General features: G+C 49.8%; 5 protein-coding genes across 5 annotated transcripts; 1 reads left to right on the top strand and 4 right to left on the bottom strand.

Annotated features, from left to right (window-relative positions):
* The first annotated feature begins 23 nt into the window (after positions 1-23).
* On the top strand, positions 24-896 carry K444DRAFT_415368 (uncharacterized protein). The gene is made up of 3 exons (XM_024872656.1): positions 24-241; positions 463-576; positions 632-896. The coding sequence occupies exons 1-3, from the start codon at positions 121-123 to the stop codon at positions 793-795; spliced, it is 399 nt and encodes a 132-aa protein (XP_024735619.1). The 5' UTR covers positions 24-120; the 3' UTR covers positions 796-896.
* A 100-nt stretch (positions 897-996) lies between these two features.
* On the bottom strand, positions 997-2,346 carry K444DRAFT_630407 (FAD/NAD(P)-binding domain-containing protein; the record flags this gene model as incomplete). Its single annotated transcript, XM_024883211.1, has 2 exons — positions 997-2,157; positions 2,218-2,346. The coding sequence occupies 2 exons, from the start codon at positions 2,344-2,346 to the stop codon at positions 997-999; spliced, it is 1,290 nt and encodes a 429-aa protein (XP_024735618.1).
* A 2,073-nt stretch (positions 2,347-4,419) lies between these two features.
* K444DRAFT_663988 (uncharacterized protein) lies at positions 4,420-7,046 on the bottom strand. Its single transcript, XM_024886911.1, has 2 exons — positions 6,295-7,046; positions 4,420-6,242 (listed from the first exon to the last, which is right to left on the bottom strand). Exons 1-2 carry the CDS (start codon positions 6,923-6,925, stop codon positions 4,804-4,806), a joined length of 2,070 nt encoding a protein of 689 aa, XP_024735617.1. The 5' UTR covers positions 6,926-7,046; the 3' UTR covers positions 4,420-4,803.
* Positions 7,047-8,840: 1,794 nt separating this feature from the next.
* K444DRAFT_485076 (uncharacterized protein) lies at positions 8,841-10,292 on the bottom strand (the record flags this gene model as incomplete). The annotated part of the gene is made up of 1 exon (XM_024873087.1): positions 8,841-10,292. A coding segment is annotated over one exon (1,452 nt), but the record flags the coding sequence as incomplete, so codon positions are not given.
* A 790-nt stretch (positions 10,293-11,082) lies between these two features.
* Positions 11,083-13,419, bottom strand: K444DRAFT_415280 (uncharacterized protein). The gene is made up of 2 exons (XM_024872654.1): positions 13,098-13,419; positions 11,083-13,047 (listed from the first exon to the last, which is right to left on the bottom strand). The coding sequence occupies exons 1-2, from the start codon at positions 13,112-13,114 to the stop codon at positions 11,208-11,210; spliced, it is 1,857 nt and encodes a 618-aa protein (XP_024735615.1). The 5' UTR covers positions 13,115-13,419; the 3' UTR covers positions 11,083-11,207.
* Positions 13,420-13,421: the final 2 nt, after the last annotated feature.

Genomic DNA, 13,421 nt, shown 5'->3' with positions numbered 1-13,421 from the left:
TTTACTTCAAGGAAGACAATACGCTTTGTCAGTGGGACAACAAGGAGCACATGGTCTGCAACTACGCAAATCAGGTCTTCGCGCCCCGTCAGCTTCTTCGGCGCGTTCGGCACTAACAACATGTTCAAACTATACCCCGTCCTCCCCTGGTGCTTCTTGATAGGCGCCCTCCTCGGTCTCGCCTGGGTGCTCGCTGAAAAGGCGGCGCCCCACACGCGCCGGTACATCCAGGCGCGAATAAGTGAGAAACAATACCTTTCCTTTCACCGACGTAGCTCTCTCTTCTTATACTCCGTAATCTCGTTTTGCCACTCCTCTCCTCCTCCTCTCCCTTTATACTCCCCTTTCTATATAAGAACCGGGACCGCCGCGAGTATTTGAGTTAGTAAAGCTACCTTCCAACGCGAGTAAGGGCCTCACTGACGATGTCCCTTCTACCCTAGGAGGTGATGGGGAATACAGGTTTTTGCTTCAAAGCGCTTTGGCGGCCGGGCGTGCGAGGCGCTATAGGAGATCTCAATCTCATAAGATGGATTGATGACAACGCTTGTTTTGAAATTGGCGCTTGGATACTACGTGAGTGGTCTCAAGTCACTGTGAAAATTCCTTACAATAAAATGTCCCGCGGCAGAAGGCTCGAGCATACTGCTCCACCCGAGAAAACGGAGAGTGAGTGATAGTTTAAGCCAGTGTTCGGAGGTATCAATCGGAGCTCTGCATCGAGTTTTGCGCAGCGGAATGAGGCTTGTGTGTCTAGATTTTGACAAGCACTATACGATCCCCATAGGGTCGTGAGGGGAACTCTCATTATACTCAACAGAAATATTCCTTCGTTCATGCCAATAAATGTTTTGCATTTCCATTTGGGTTGGCAAGTACAGGTGATTAATATCTGGGATCGTCATGTGCATTGTACCTCTCGCTTAGGGCAGAAATTTCCGGCCCAGTTTAAAAGAAATAACCTAGCGTAGCTTTCACATTTAGGCCCAGTCTTTCTCAGAAGGGATACGACTTGAAGCCTTCCTCAACTTCCGTGTAAGCATCATACCCATACAGCCACCTCTGCACCCTCGGACACGTCCACCGACTCGGGAAATCTGCCTTCAACTCTCCACCCAGCATGCTGGTCATCAACTCATCCCTCCTCTCCTGCTCCGGCCCATCGGGCATATGAAAGTCCTCCCTCTGCTTAAACGTCTCCCTCTGAAGCGTCTCCCCCCTCTCCTTCCTCAACCTCTGATACAGCTCTGCCACTTTCGGCAGCTGTTCATCCTTCCTTCCCTTCTCAACCTTCCCTAGCAAATATCCCAACACCGCGCCATCCTCAAGACTCGAGTTCGCACCTTGCGCCAAGTACGGCAACATAGGATGGCAACAATCGCCCGCCATCAAGAAAGTCCCTTCCTTATTCGCCCACTCTGGCAAGGTATCAAGCCACATAAGCTTCCACTTCGCCACGCCCTTCACCTGATCCAAAAACTTCCTCAGAATCGGATCCCACCCCGTAAACAAGCTTTTCATCTCATCCAGATCGCCCTCTGTCTTTGATATACCCTCTGGTAGATTATCCGGACATAAAAGAACGATGTTGTACACGGTTCCAGCACGCATCGTGTAAGCAACGACATGCGTCCCTGGCCCAACCCAGAAGTTCACCATCTCGTCTTCGATGAACTTCTTTAACCCCGGTGCATCCGGTCCCGTCAAATCCGCAGTATTGATCACAATCCTATACGCCAAATCGCCAGTCAAGATCGCCGGACTCGGCTTCCCCAGGAACTGAGCTCTGGTCTGGGACCACAAGCCGTCGGTACACAGCACCGCATCGGCGTCCAACACCACTCCATCCTCAAGCTTCACCTCGACGTTTTCGAAATCCACGGAAATGACCTTACAGCTTAACTTCAAGATAACTCCTAATTCCTTGCAGCGTGCAGCCATCGCCCTTTGCAAGTCGACGCGATGCATACCCCAGAACGGCGCTGGGTACCTGGATGCGATCTGGTCTTGGAAGGCCGGCTCGTGGGCGAGGATTTTCGTGCCGTCAAATCGTCGGACGAGGAGGGATTTGGGGAAAGTGGCCTTGGGGACTAGACGGTCATAGATCCCCCAGGGCTTGAAGAGGCGGGTTGCGTTGGGGGTGAGCTGTAGTCCGGCCTACATGTTATGTCAGCCGGGGATCAGGGGGGACAAGGGAGGGAATGAGGAGCTACTTACACCAATCTCAGCTAGCTCTCTCACGGACTCGAGGATTGTTACTTGGTGCTCTGGATTTGCAACCTTCGTTGAGATGGCGGCTGCTAGACCGGCGAGGCCTGCGCCGATGACGATGAGGTGGATGGACATCGTGGAGAGAGGAAGGCACGTTGCTCCTCAAAGTCCTCAAAGTCCTCGACGGGACGAGGAGCCACCAGATCTTGTAGCAGTCGTGAACTCGGACGGCGGCCTTCACCCAAGATGCCGAAACGCGAGCCTCAACGTCGTCATGCGATTCTCACTCGAGAGCGGTGGGATTCGCAGTTGCACGCACTGCGGGGTAGCCGAGTGCCAAGAGCCCCACACTTCACAGCTTCACGACCAAAACAGCTCAGGAAGGAAATACAGACAAGGATGAATGAAGAAACAGAATCAATCGTCAGATGCAGGATATTTATCCCGGCGATAAATATAAGGCCGTACTGGCCTCGGAATTCGGTCCCAAGATCACGCGAGGATGCGGGGCGAGGGGTAGTGGATGGCGGGGTGGAATGTGGACTTGCGGCGCCCGTCCACTTGGACCCCTGGTATGTATGCGGGGACCGGGTGCTTGGGACGGCAATGCGTGGAGACGAGGCGTATTGGGGTGTTAGATGGGGACCACAATGCTTTGGAAGGGAGCAAGGATGCAGTGAAGTGAAGTGTGTATTTGAACTTCGGAAAAGTGGCCAGAAGAGATACGTTGGGAGGCGATCTGCTGTTGGAAAGTGGACGATGCAGATTTCTAACGCATCAAGTACTAGGTATTTGTGTCTCTATTACGCTGATTTATTCCAAATGACGCTCTAGCAGACTCTCCATCAACCTCCCCGTCGCACATGTCTCCTTCCTCTGCAGTGGCTCACCGAAGTGCCTCTTTCATCAAATAGTCTCTGCTCGTGGTTCTGGTTCAGTGTCCTCGGCCTGATACCAGTTTCCTTGAGACCTAAAAGGGGGTTTGAAGTCCTTTGCCCAAAGTTGTGGAGTCTGGTATTGGTGATAACCCTAATGTGTTTTAGTCACTGTTCTGTACAAATCTGGACAAGTATAGTAGGAATAATCGGATCTTTGCCTTTGTCTAAATTATCCTTTTCTGGAGGGCCTGTCGTCTGGTGTTGTGCCCTCATTTTACTCGTGAAAAGGATGAATATGCTCCCTGGCCTCGATTGCGTGTTGAGCCAGAGGATGTCGGTATTTGGTGGTTTGATATGAAGGCGACGAATCCTCTCAAGCCGAGGAGGATCACATCAACCCTCCACACCCCGAAACATTTATGGCGGAACTTTGATCGGAACTTCAGAAACGTCTAGCGAAGGCCCACGACTCATCCACTGCATCGCGGCTGTCCTAATTCTAGAACGGAACAAAAGAGTCGTCCATGCGGCCACGGCGATTCATCATAAAATCTCGAAGAAAAGAGATCCTATGTGAGGGAAGTTATTCGGGCTCGGTACCACCTGCAGCGGTGCCGGAAGGCACTGACTGGTGGATGACCGAGAAAATAGAGGAGAGGAGGTAGGAAGGTAGAAAAGCGATGGAAGTTGGGCGTTTGAGAGTGAGGGATTTGTTTCCGTTTGACACGAAGGTGGGTGTGGAATAACGGGTGTGAAAAGCAAGGGAGGGAAGGTGGGCTAAAAGCCACGGATATGGAATCGGCCACTTGGAAGTCTGGAAAGAGAATGAAAGGAAAAGCTCAGGTACGATTAGAAAGAAAGGCAGATTTGAGTACAAGATCTCGGGATCTCTTTCCCCGGAATGCCTCGATCATCCCACCTTGCCGCCTTTTTCTAAGCTCCTTTCTCATTTTTCCCGCTCCGTCCTAAAAATTATTGTTGTCGACCACTGAGAACTCTGCAAAGACACAAGGCTGCAGCTCAAGCTCACGCACATCTGGATCACCCGCCCGGGCCGTGTGCATAGCCCAAGTACCAGGGAACTACTTGCATGGCTGCTTTCTTGGCTGGCTTACCCCTCTTTCTGTGATACTAAAAGAGAGAAATTTGAGATCAAGATGTCTCACCGCTTCTTCAACGCCCCCGGATACTGAAGGTTAGTCTTTGTGTAACATAAGGTTGACTAGCTACAGATGTGAGAGTTGACATATCGCATCGTCCCGCTCTATGGCTTTCCTGGCGCATCTTGTGTAAGCACCGAGATCTGGAACATTTGTAAACATTTGGTCATAGAAAGAGGAATGCAATAGAGACTGGATACTTCCACTATAGGTTATGAATCGATCTCTCGAGCAGCAAGACATAACAACCGAGGGTGGAATACTAATCACGTGAATGAAGTCGGGAGCCAGGCGCTGGACTTGCTTTTCCAGTTTCATCATGTGCCATCCAACGACCTTCCTTGATGCTCGATCCATTTCATCATCCTCTAAATCAGAGCTGTACATCGGTACATCCATTTCCTACACACAAGTAGGAGATCCAAGGTCCCGCTGCGAGCATATGCAAGAAGTCCAAAAAAAAAAAACGCCCAGCAATGCAATTTCCTTTCATTTCCGGCTGTAAATGCATTACATCTCCTCCCGTTTCCCAAGTCATCCGAGCCATGGTCAGATCAGACCATCTTCTCCCAGTCTGGTGTAACAACGAACTTTCCCATTACCTGCCCCATGCTCATGGCCTTTCCTTCAGGCGCTCCACCACCAGGCGGTCCCTTCTCGATCATATCGACCATTACGCCAGTCGTCAAGAACCCCGCATCCACCCCACGTCCGACAAGCAAATTCGTCCCACCCCAGCAGAGCTCCACCCTGCCGCTCTCTCGCACAACAAGCTTGCCAATCCAGCCTTCCTCGTGCACAACTTCATCTCGTTTCCTCTTCTCTTCTTCCTTTTTCGGCTTGCCGTCTGGACCGAGCACGACTTCCTCCTCAACCTTGATGGCAGTTGCATCAACGGTAGCGTCCTTCATCTTACCTTTTGCCTTGGCCGACATGCCACCCATCTGTACATCCTGTTCTGCTTTCACCTTTTCATTCTCAGCTCTGATCTCAGCCTTGGTTTTGGGTTTTGGGTGCTTCGGGTTATAAAGTTCTGGTAAGACAGGAGGGAATTGGAAGAGATACAGCCGGCCTGCTTTATTGTCTCTGTATTGGTTGACCCCGCCGTCCATTGCTACATCACCCTCGGCGTCTTGAGGTTGCGCGCCCAGATTGCCTTGCAGGCCGCCAAGCTCGTTGGCGAGGATGGCGACATCTTCGAGGTGTCGCTCGTATTCTGCTCTGTCTTCTTCGGTTTGGATGACAGGCTTCGTGTCCTTCTTCTTGATGAATGTCCTGGCTTTTCTCTCCTTCTTTGCCTTAGCTGCAGCATCATCTTCCGGCCCGCCAAGATCAATTGCTGAGTTGGCCAATTGATCTTTGGTCTTCCGCTTAGACTCAGGCGAGGAAGTACGGTCTTTCACCTGACGCTGGGGATCAGTGGAAGTCGCAGGAGGAGGTCGAGTACCATTGAAAGTCAATTCCAAACCAGGCTCCACCTTGATACGTGTATTGGCTTCGAAGTCTTCATAGGTACCTGTAAACTCTTTCTCTTTCGCTGGAGCACGCGAAGATCGTAGCTCGTCGATCGCAGGAAACTCCTCATCGGAATCCGATTGTATCTTTATGGCTGGTTCCGTGTTGACCAGAGTAAGACGCTCCTTGTGCTCTTCTCGATGCAATCTCACAGGCTTGAGTCCACGTTTGTTTGTAGATTTTCCTCTGCCATTCGGCACTTTTCGACTACCAGTGAAAATCACGTCGTCGTCTGAGTCATCCGAAACCAGATTGATGTGTTCGATATCCACTCTCGGGGCATCAAGGTCTTCGTCTGGATATTGTGGATCGGGAATAAAATCCTTGCTTAGTGCCATACCCGAGCTTGTATAATCTCCACGTGAAGCTCCTGCCCCCTCACCCTTGAATGTCTTTGGTCCGCCAGGGCCAGATCCTCCACTTCGTGACGAGCCACCAGCGCCTGAAGCCTTCGAGGCTAGAAATTCTGGATTTTTCTCTAGAATAAATAGTTAGCGACTCCCCTTCACTTGCTGCGAGAGTCAACTCACGCAAGGCTTCAGGCACAACGCCGAAAATTCCACTTGCAGTCCCACCTCTTCCCCTCCCAGCTCCCTTCCCAGCTCCCTTCCCAGCTCCCCTCCCCATAGCATCACCCCTCCCCCGCATGCCCCTCCCTCTTCCCATCGCTCTAGCTTTAAAAGCCTCCCTACTGGCTTCCTCGGCAGCAAGAGCATCCAATCGCGCCTTTTCCTTCTTCCGCATGTCCTCGAGCTCTCTCGCATCTCGTCGGATATTTTTTGGCTTGAACCTACTCTCCGTAGTCTTCACTCTCGACCCTCTTGAGGCAATGCCCCCTCTTGTGGGTGGCAATATTGGGGGAGGCTCTGGTCGTAGCGTAGATGGGCGGATCGGCGTAGGAGCTGGAGTTTCGGTCCAGACTGTCGCGGGGGAGGAGTTGGGAGAAGGGCCTGTGTCGTCGAGGAGTTCGTTCTGCGGGGTCGTCATTTTTGGAGCAGGAGGTTCACTTGGAGAGGAAGGAGCCATAGCGGATTGGCTACCCATATCGTTCTGGGGGTTTGGTTGTGAGACTGCAGGTTGCTCAGCTGCAGGAGGAGCTGGAGCCTTCCCTCGTCCACGACCTCTGCCCCGCCCTGCGCCGCGTGCTGCCTTTGGCGGCATCGTGATAGATGGCTGATGGTGGATTTGACGTCGTGTCACAACATTTCAATAGCCTCGATTGTACTCGAGTCTTATGTGCGGATTCGTGGAGGTTATGTCGAAGGCACGGGTGGATATAAATGTTGTGGTGGGGGACGATTTTTTTTGAATCGAGTCAGCCTTCTGGAGACCCGCTTTTCTCTTATTGGCTGAGATCAACAACACCCAATGAAGATACGCAGCCTCGTAATGGGTTCTCAAAGCGATCAAAAAATCTGCCTTATGGTATATGCGGATTGAACATACCAACTTCCTGATGGGTTCAAACCTGTATATCCCAGAACAGAGTATTTGGGAAACTTAGTCCTCGCTCACGTGACGCCGATGTCAGTCTCACCGACGACGTCCTTCCTCTCACTCTGTACTCCACCAACTTGACTGGATTCAAGCCCCCCGAAGCCCTCAGCTATCCAATATCCTGCATTTTCTTCTATCTCAGTATATCCACTTTATTCTTTTTGGGAACCGAGATGTATCCATCCAGTGGTTCGTGTTTTCCACCTCGATTGGACTGTCATCTTTCGCCCTGTCTTGTACAGCTGGGGAAGGAAGAGCCCCGTAGGCTTTTCAAATGCTACATACACTGAGCCTGCCTGCACTATTAAACTACTCAGACATGCCTTTGGATGGGATATCTCGAGGAGAAAATCAATTTTATCCTGGATCAGAAGCGGATGAAGATATCTCGACATCGCGCGATTTTAAGAATCTCATGTCTTGTGATATCTACAACTTCATAACTCTTACAAACTCACATCCGTATCCCATAGTCTCTGACTTTTACCTGCGTTCCCTCGTTCTCACCCATTCGTTGGGCCCATCGAGAGCCATGCATGGACTCTCCTCTAACGGAGAACAGCCTTATCGACGGGTTCAACTTGTACCCCAAAGACCAAAGTCGTCGTTCTGCCTACACAGGAGGATGCGCTCTTAGACTCAACGACTCAAGCACAACCTGTCCCTCCAACGTTCCAATAGCCTGCGGTACCTCCTTCGGTTTGGTCGAACCGGGGGTGTTGTCCTGCAAGCCAACCATGCTTTGGTGCGGACACTCGAGGTCCATATTGCTGCCCTATAAGTATTTCCCTCGCTATATTCTGTCACCACTCAGTGCTGATCTACAGTAGCTAGCGATTACAGCACGCTTTTCTTCCTGCCTGCTGCATGAGAGTTGTGACATGGAAACTCTATGTGAATAGGTATGGTGGAAGCGGGATCAAGGGGAGGCAGGATCGAGTGAGTTCAGGGGATGTAGGTCAACTGTTCGGCAGCGGGCGAAATTGCAATTTCATCAAAAGATACACAGAAATCAAGGTAGAAAGCATGATTATCTCCTCCATTCTTCATGAGCCTATTCTCAAGAATAAAGCTCAGCCATAACCTTCGGAACGAAGTTATTCTGTCCGAGTCTTTTTAAAGGAAATGAAAGCTGAAAACCCGAGGTATGCCAAAGATACTGCTTCTGAATCGTTTCGGCATCGGTCCAAATGCAGAAAGCTCCAAACCGCTCCCCAAAAACAACTGATGTTGAAATAAAATCTTCAAATCATGCAACCTCCATCTTGCTCGCAACTCTCATCAGCATCCCCATAATTACTATTCCAAAAGCTATTCCACTCCCCCACTGTCCGTTTATGCTTATTTGGTTTCTGACGCAGAGCCATCCTCTGCTTGATCGTTTTCAGAAGAATCGTCTTCGTTTTCAGAGGCAGTTGGAGCTACCACTTATATGTTGGAATCACCAAAAAATGTCGGCATTGAAGTCGAAATCCGAATCTTCGCTATCAGACCTAGGCTCATGAAGATTGGGCTGCAGGTTTTGCAGACGTTGTGACCGTCGAAGGTATTCTGGCTCCATGTCTGGCTCCTCAAGTTCCCAATTAACCATCTCGTCGCATTTCCATAGCTCTGGATCAATGACGCGCTCATAGGTATCGTCATCGCAGTCGAACAGTTCTTTCCTAGTTTTGCGGATCATCAGGTACTGCTTATCCATGTTGTCCACCGCCAACTTGAATAGTTCAAAAAACTTATCCGATCCAGTGATCTTGAAATTGTCATTCACCAAGATGCTGCTCAGCCGCTTGAGTAGAGTTTCTCTTTCTAGAAAGGCATATGCGCAATCGAACTTGGCTTGCCTCTTTCGAATGTTTATCCGTGTCGCAAGTGGAACATCTCGCACGAAGCTCTGAGCATAATCTTCTAGAAGAAGCAGAGCTCGTGTACATCGAGGCTCAACTTCGTGATTTTCAAGTAGGGAAGGACCAAAAAGAGCGCCACCTTGCTTCTTCTCGGCTTTAACAAATTCGGCGAGCTGCAGAGAAGCATTGGCAATTCGTTGATATTGTGGCCCCAGATAACCCAGGACGGTGGCTCGAGCATTCAAAAATGATTCGATGTCATTATTTTCACTTCCAAAGCTACCAAGTAGGAGGCCTTCTTCGACAGGGTGTGCCGGGGACAAGAAGAAAGGGTTCTCAGGTTGATCCAAATCCCCCATTTCTCTGTTCCAAGTTCTCCAGGACCAGCTTGCACCCTTCGCCTTGCGCTTGGCGTAGCATGTTCCACTGCCCCAGATAGGTTCCATGTTCTCTCTGAACTGATCGTTCCGCTCAAAGGACTGCGCGTAATTGAGAAGCTTCTGATACATCTCCCAAACGCGCGCCAAAGGCTTGTCACTTTTCACAAGTGCCTTCATATTTTCTAGCCAGTGCGTGGGAAAGTCGTGTGGTGAAGAAGCAGATTGAGGCCGCGCCGGCTGAAACGTGGATAATTCATTGATGGGCAGTTCTCCCAAATGAATTTCGCTGATATTTCTCAGCAGGCTCAAAGGCTGTAGAACCGTGGTCACGTCGTAGTACCTGCGGAACCGTGCTTCCGTGACCCAGCTGTAGCCTTTGGGCATGATCCATACCTTTAAGGATCGAGGAAAGTTGTCAGATATTGCTCTGCAAAATGTGACAAAATGGTAGATAGGAGCTTCAAAGCCCTTCTCTTCGTTGGCAGATAGAATGACTTTCCAATGCTTGACCTTCTCAAATCCTGGGTGCTGAAAGAAATCGGTAGAACCGTAAATCTGCGCTTCGATTCTAGAGATAGGGGAATATGAGCGACAATCTCGATTGAATCCAACAATAAATGTGTTTCGCTCGTAAAGTATTGGGGTTGCCTCATCGCTGATTTGTCTGCATGTACCAAGGATACTCGGCGATAGGTAATACCGGTCAATTTGCTTATGGAAGCTTGAGGATGGAAAGATCTCGGGAGAACATAAGTCTGGATTGACGAGAAGGTACTCGTAGATCTGGTTTCGGATCTCGATCGGAATCGTCTCAAGGAAGTAGCATTTTGGCTTCTCGGGGTCCATTGGCCTTGAGGTATCCAGTTGTCTCTGCAATTGCTTTTGGGCCTTCAAAGCTTCCTCGAGCTGTTCTTGAAGTTGCGCAACATCAAGGGGAATTCCTGCTTTGTCGGTCATCATAGACGACTTAGGTAACCTATTCAGTGTCAACCTTATCCACTACAATTGAGTTTGTTTCGGAAGGAGAGTATTCCAAATAGCATAGGGACATTGTAATTGTAAGAGACGATGTCTCCACAAAGAAGCACTTTTAGATCCCGGTGCTTCTCCACAATGTCCCCATACCAATTCGAAACAATGGAGGAGACTGGAGACATCACAACTTACTTTTCCTCCATGGTTTTATGGAGCTTTGGTTTGTGGTGGTGATGGTGTTGTTGTCTGAAAGAAGAAGAGTCGGGAAGGCGAGGTTGAAGTAGCGAGAATTTAGCAAGTCCGCTTCAGCTTTCCTTCCAAAATAATATCCGATCGGGAGGTTCACTACAACCCAATTCCAAATATCACAATAATGGAAAGTTCAGAGGAATGCCGTTATGTGAATCGCACGTGATTTTTACTTTGTTTACAAACTTCCCCGCCCCCTGAAATTTACCCCACAGTCGCTTAACTCTCTCGATTCTGATATCTCGTAAATACACATCTCACCTTCCACAGAGAAGCACATTAATCAGGAAAGCAAGACTGCTTCAGTACCACATTTATTGTGCTGGCATCATATCAGCTATGTCCAACAAGTCCCCATTCGCCCGAGTAGCCTCACAGCTGAGAGCCTCGCAACCAAATTCTCTATACACTTGATCGGATGTCCATCGCTTTCTCAAACATCGTTCTGCAACTAAATCCAGTTAATCCTAAAACTAACACCAGTCCTTTTTGCTCATCTCATTCGCCTCCGAACTCATCATCGCTATCGTTATCGCCACTCATATCTTCGTCCGAAAAGTCAATTGAATCAGATTTCCAATCAGATTCGTAAGATGTCTCTGACATAGCGTCCCTAATTGGGCCACCCCAAGGCTCCAAATCGGGCTCGTTGACTGTCCAATTAACGTGCTGGTCAGATCTCCAAGGCTGTGCCCAATCATCTAAACTCTTGCCCAACGGTTGAATTTTGCCAACCGGGTCGTCTGCGAAGACTGCCTTCCTAGCCTTGCGAATGCTCAGATACTGCAGATCAAGTTCATCTACACAGAGCTTGGAAGAGCGAATGAACCACAGATTGTCCGCTGGTACCCTGCTCTGGACCAAATGATCCAGCACCTCTAATATAAGCTTTCGACAGTCCACAGCATATGCTTTCTCCCATTGAAGGCGACGTATCGCAATCTCGATCCGAGTCTCGCGAGTCAAGTCACGTTTCAGGCTTTCGGCATAGTCTTGCAGCAAGATGAATACTTCTCCAAACTCCTTCGAACGATGAATAGCACAGTCGGCAGCCGTGAGGTCCGCTTGAAATAATCCGCCGTGCCGTTTCTCAGCCTTGATGAACTCCGTCACAGCAGCCGAAGCTGCAAGCATGCGCAAGTATTGTGGCTCCAGATACTCCAGGACGGCCTGTCTAGCAGCTTTGAAGCTCCTTTTGTCGCCTGTCTCGCTGGCAAAACTCGCATGCTCCAGCATGTCTTCCACGGTGTGGAATACCTGTCCGTACTTAAATAAGCCTTTCTTCTTCCATGGATACTCTCTGTCTGGATCCCGAGCAGGACTGTGACTAGGGTTAAGACGCTTTCTTGCCTCGCCATAATCAGATTTCATGGCGTCTTGAAAGACGGGACTTCTTTCGAATGCTTGGGCGTAGGCTAACAGGTTACCGTACATCTTCCAAAGATGAGCCACCTTTGAATCTCCTTCAACCAGCGACTTGAACTTGGCTTCCAAAAGAGGACAGAGGTAGTTATGATCGATGCTCGATGCGTTTGGTATTCCGGCGCCTTCATAAAGTGGCAGCTCGTCACCTATGACCACGCCAAATTTCAACTTGGCGATATTACGCAGCATCTTCAGGGGCTCCAGAACCTGTTGGACTGGATGGTAATATCCTTCAAGAGAGGAATCTTCTAGATAGTTGTAAGAGAATCGGAGTCGTTTCGGGATGATCTCAATTAGCAAAGAAGCTGGAGCTGGCCGCGCATCGCAAATTGCTCTACAAAAGTAGACGAACGAGGTTGTCGAAGGAAGTTCGGACATCTCCCGAGCTGTACCGATGATAAGCTTCCACGATTTGACCTTCTTGATGGCCGCGAGCAGGGGTATATGTTGATAATGCAGTCTGGTATAGTTGTTGGTGCCTATTGCGGATGATGATCTGAAAAGTGGAGAAGCTGCCACACGCTCAATCTGACAGTCAATAATGAACGTATTTTTCCCACCGTATAGGACTGCCGACGCTTCTTCGTAAGCCTGGCGGCCAGTGTACAAAATATCCGGGTACAATCCATACGACAGTGGATCCAACGTCGCAGTTGTTACATGACGTCGATAAATCGATTTGCTTGAGGCCAAGATATCCGAAGTGAGGAGGTAGCCGTATATTTGATTCCGAACTTCGAGGGGTATCGTTCTGAGGAAGTAGCACTTCTCCTTCTCCTCAGCAGGCTTCAACGACTCAAGTTGCGACAGAGGAGCGTTCTCGATCTGGCGACGCCGAGCTAATTCAGCTTGCAGCTCAGCAATGCTGAACCCTTCGATGCGCTTGGTTTCCTCCGTAGGCATCGTCGATTTGCTTTGCTGGGTGAGCTTTGTGCCACCAGAGAGCAAATGTGAAGTGCTCACCTGTCGTGGGACTCCATGGCGTTCCAGGTCTCAAATCAATGTTCGAGATGCAGCTGGGACTATCATTCGTTTGCTTTCAGCCCCGGTGGTGTTGCGCGATGTTGTTTGCTAGTTGGAAGGAAGAAGTTGTGGAAGAAGGCGACTCGGCGAGGTTGAAGTAGCAAGGCATGAGCCCCTTCCACTCTAAAGACCTGCGATTCCGCTTTGGGGGTAATATTCACCCAGGCTCAAGTGAAAGCGACGACGTGGCGAACGGCCTGCCGCATGAACCCTTAGAAAAAGTAAATAAAGCAGTAAAAGCAGGCACAATCGAAGAAGACACTC

The sequence above is a fragment of the Hyaloscypha bicolor genome (genome assembly GCF_002865645.1).
Source record: "Hyaloscypha bicolor E unplaced genomic scaffold K444scaffold_87, whole genome shotgun sequence".
NCBI classification, from domain to species: domain Eukaryota; kingdom Fungi; phylum Ascomycota; class Leotiomycetes; order Helotiales; family Hyaloscyphaceae; genus Hyaloscypha; species Hyaloscypha bicolor.
This window is presented reverse-complemented; position numbering and strand designations above follow the sequence as displayed.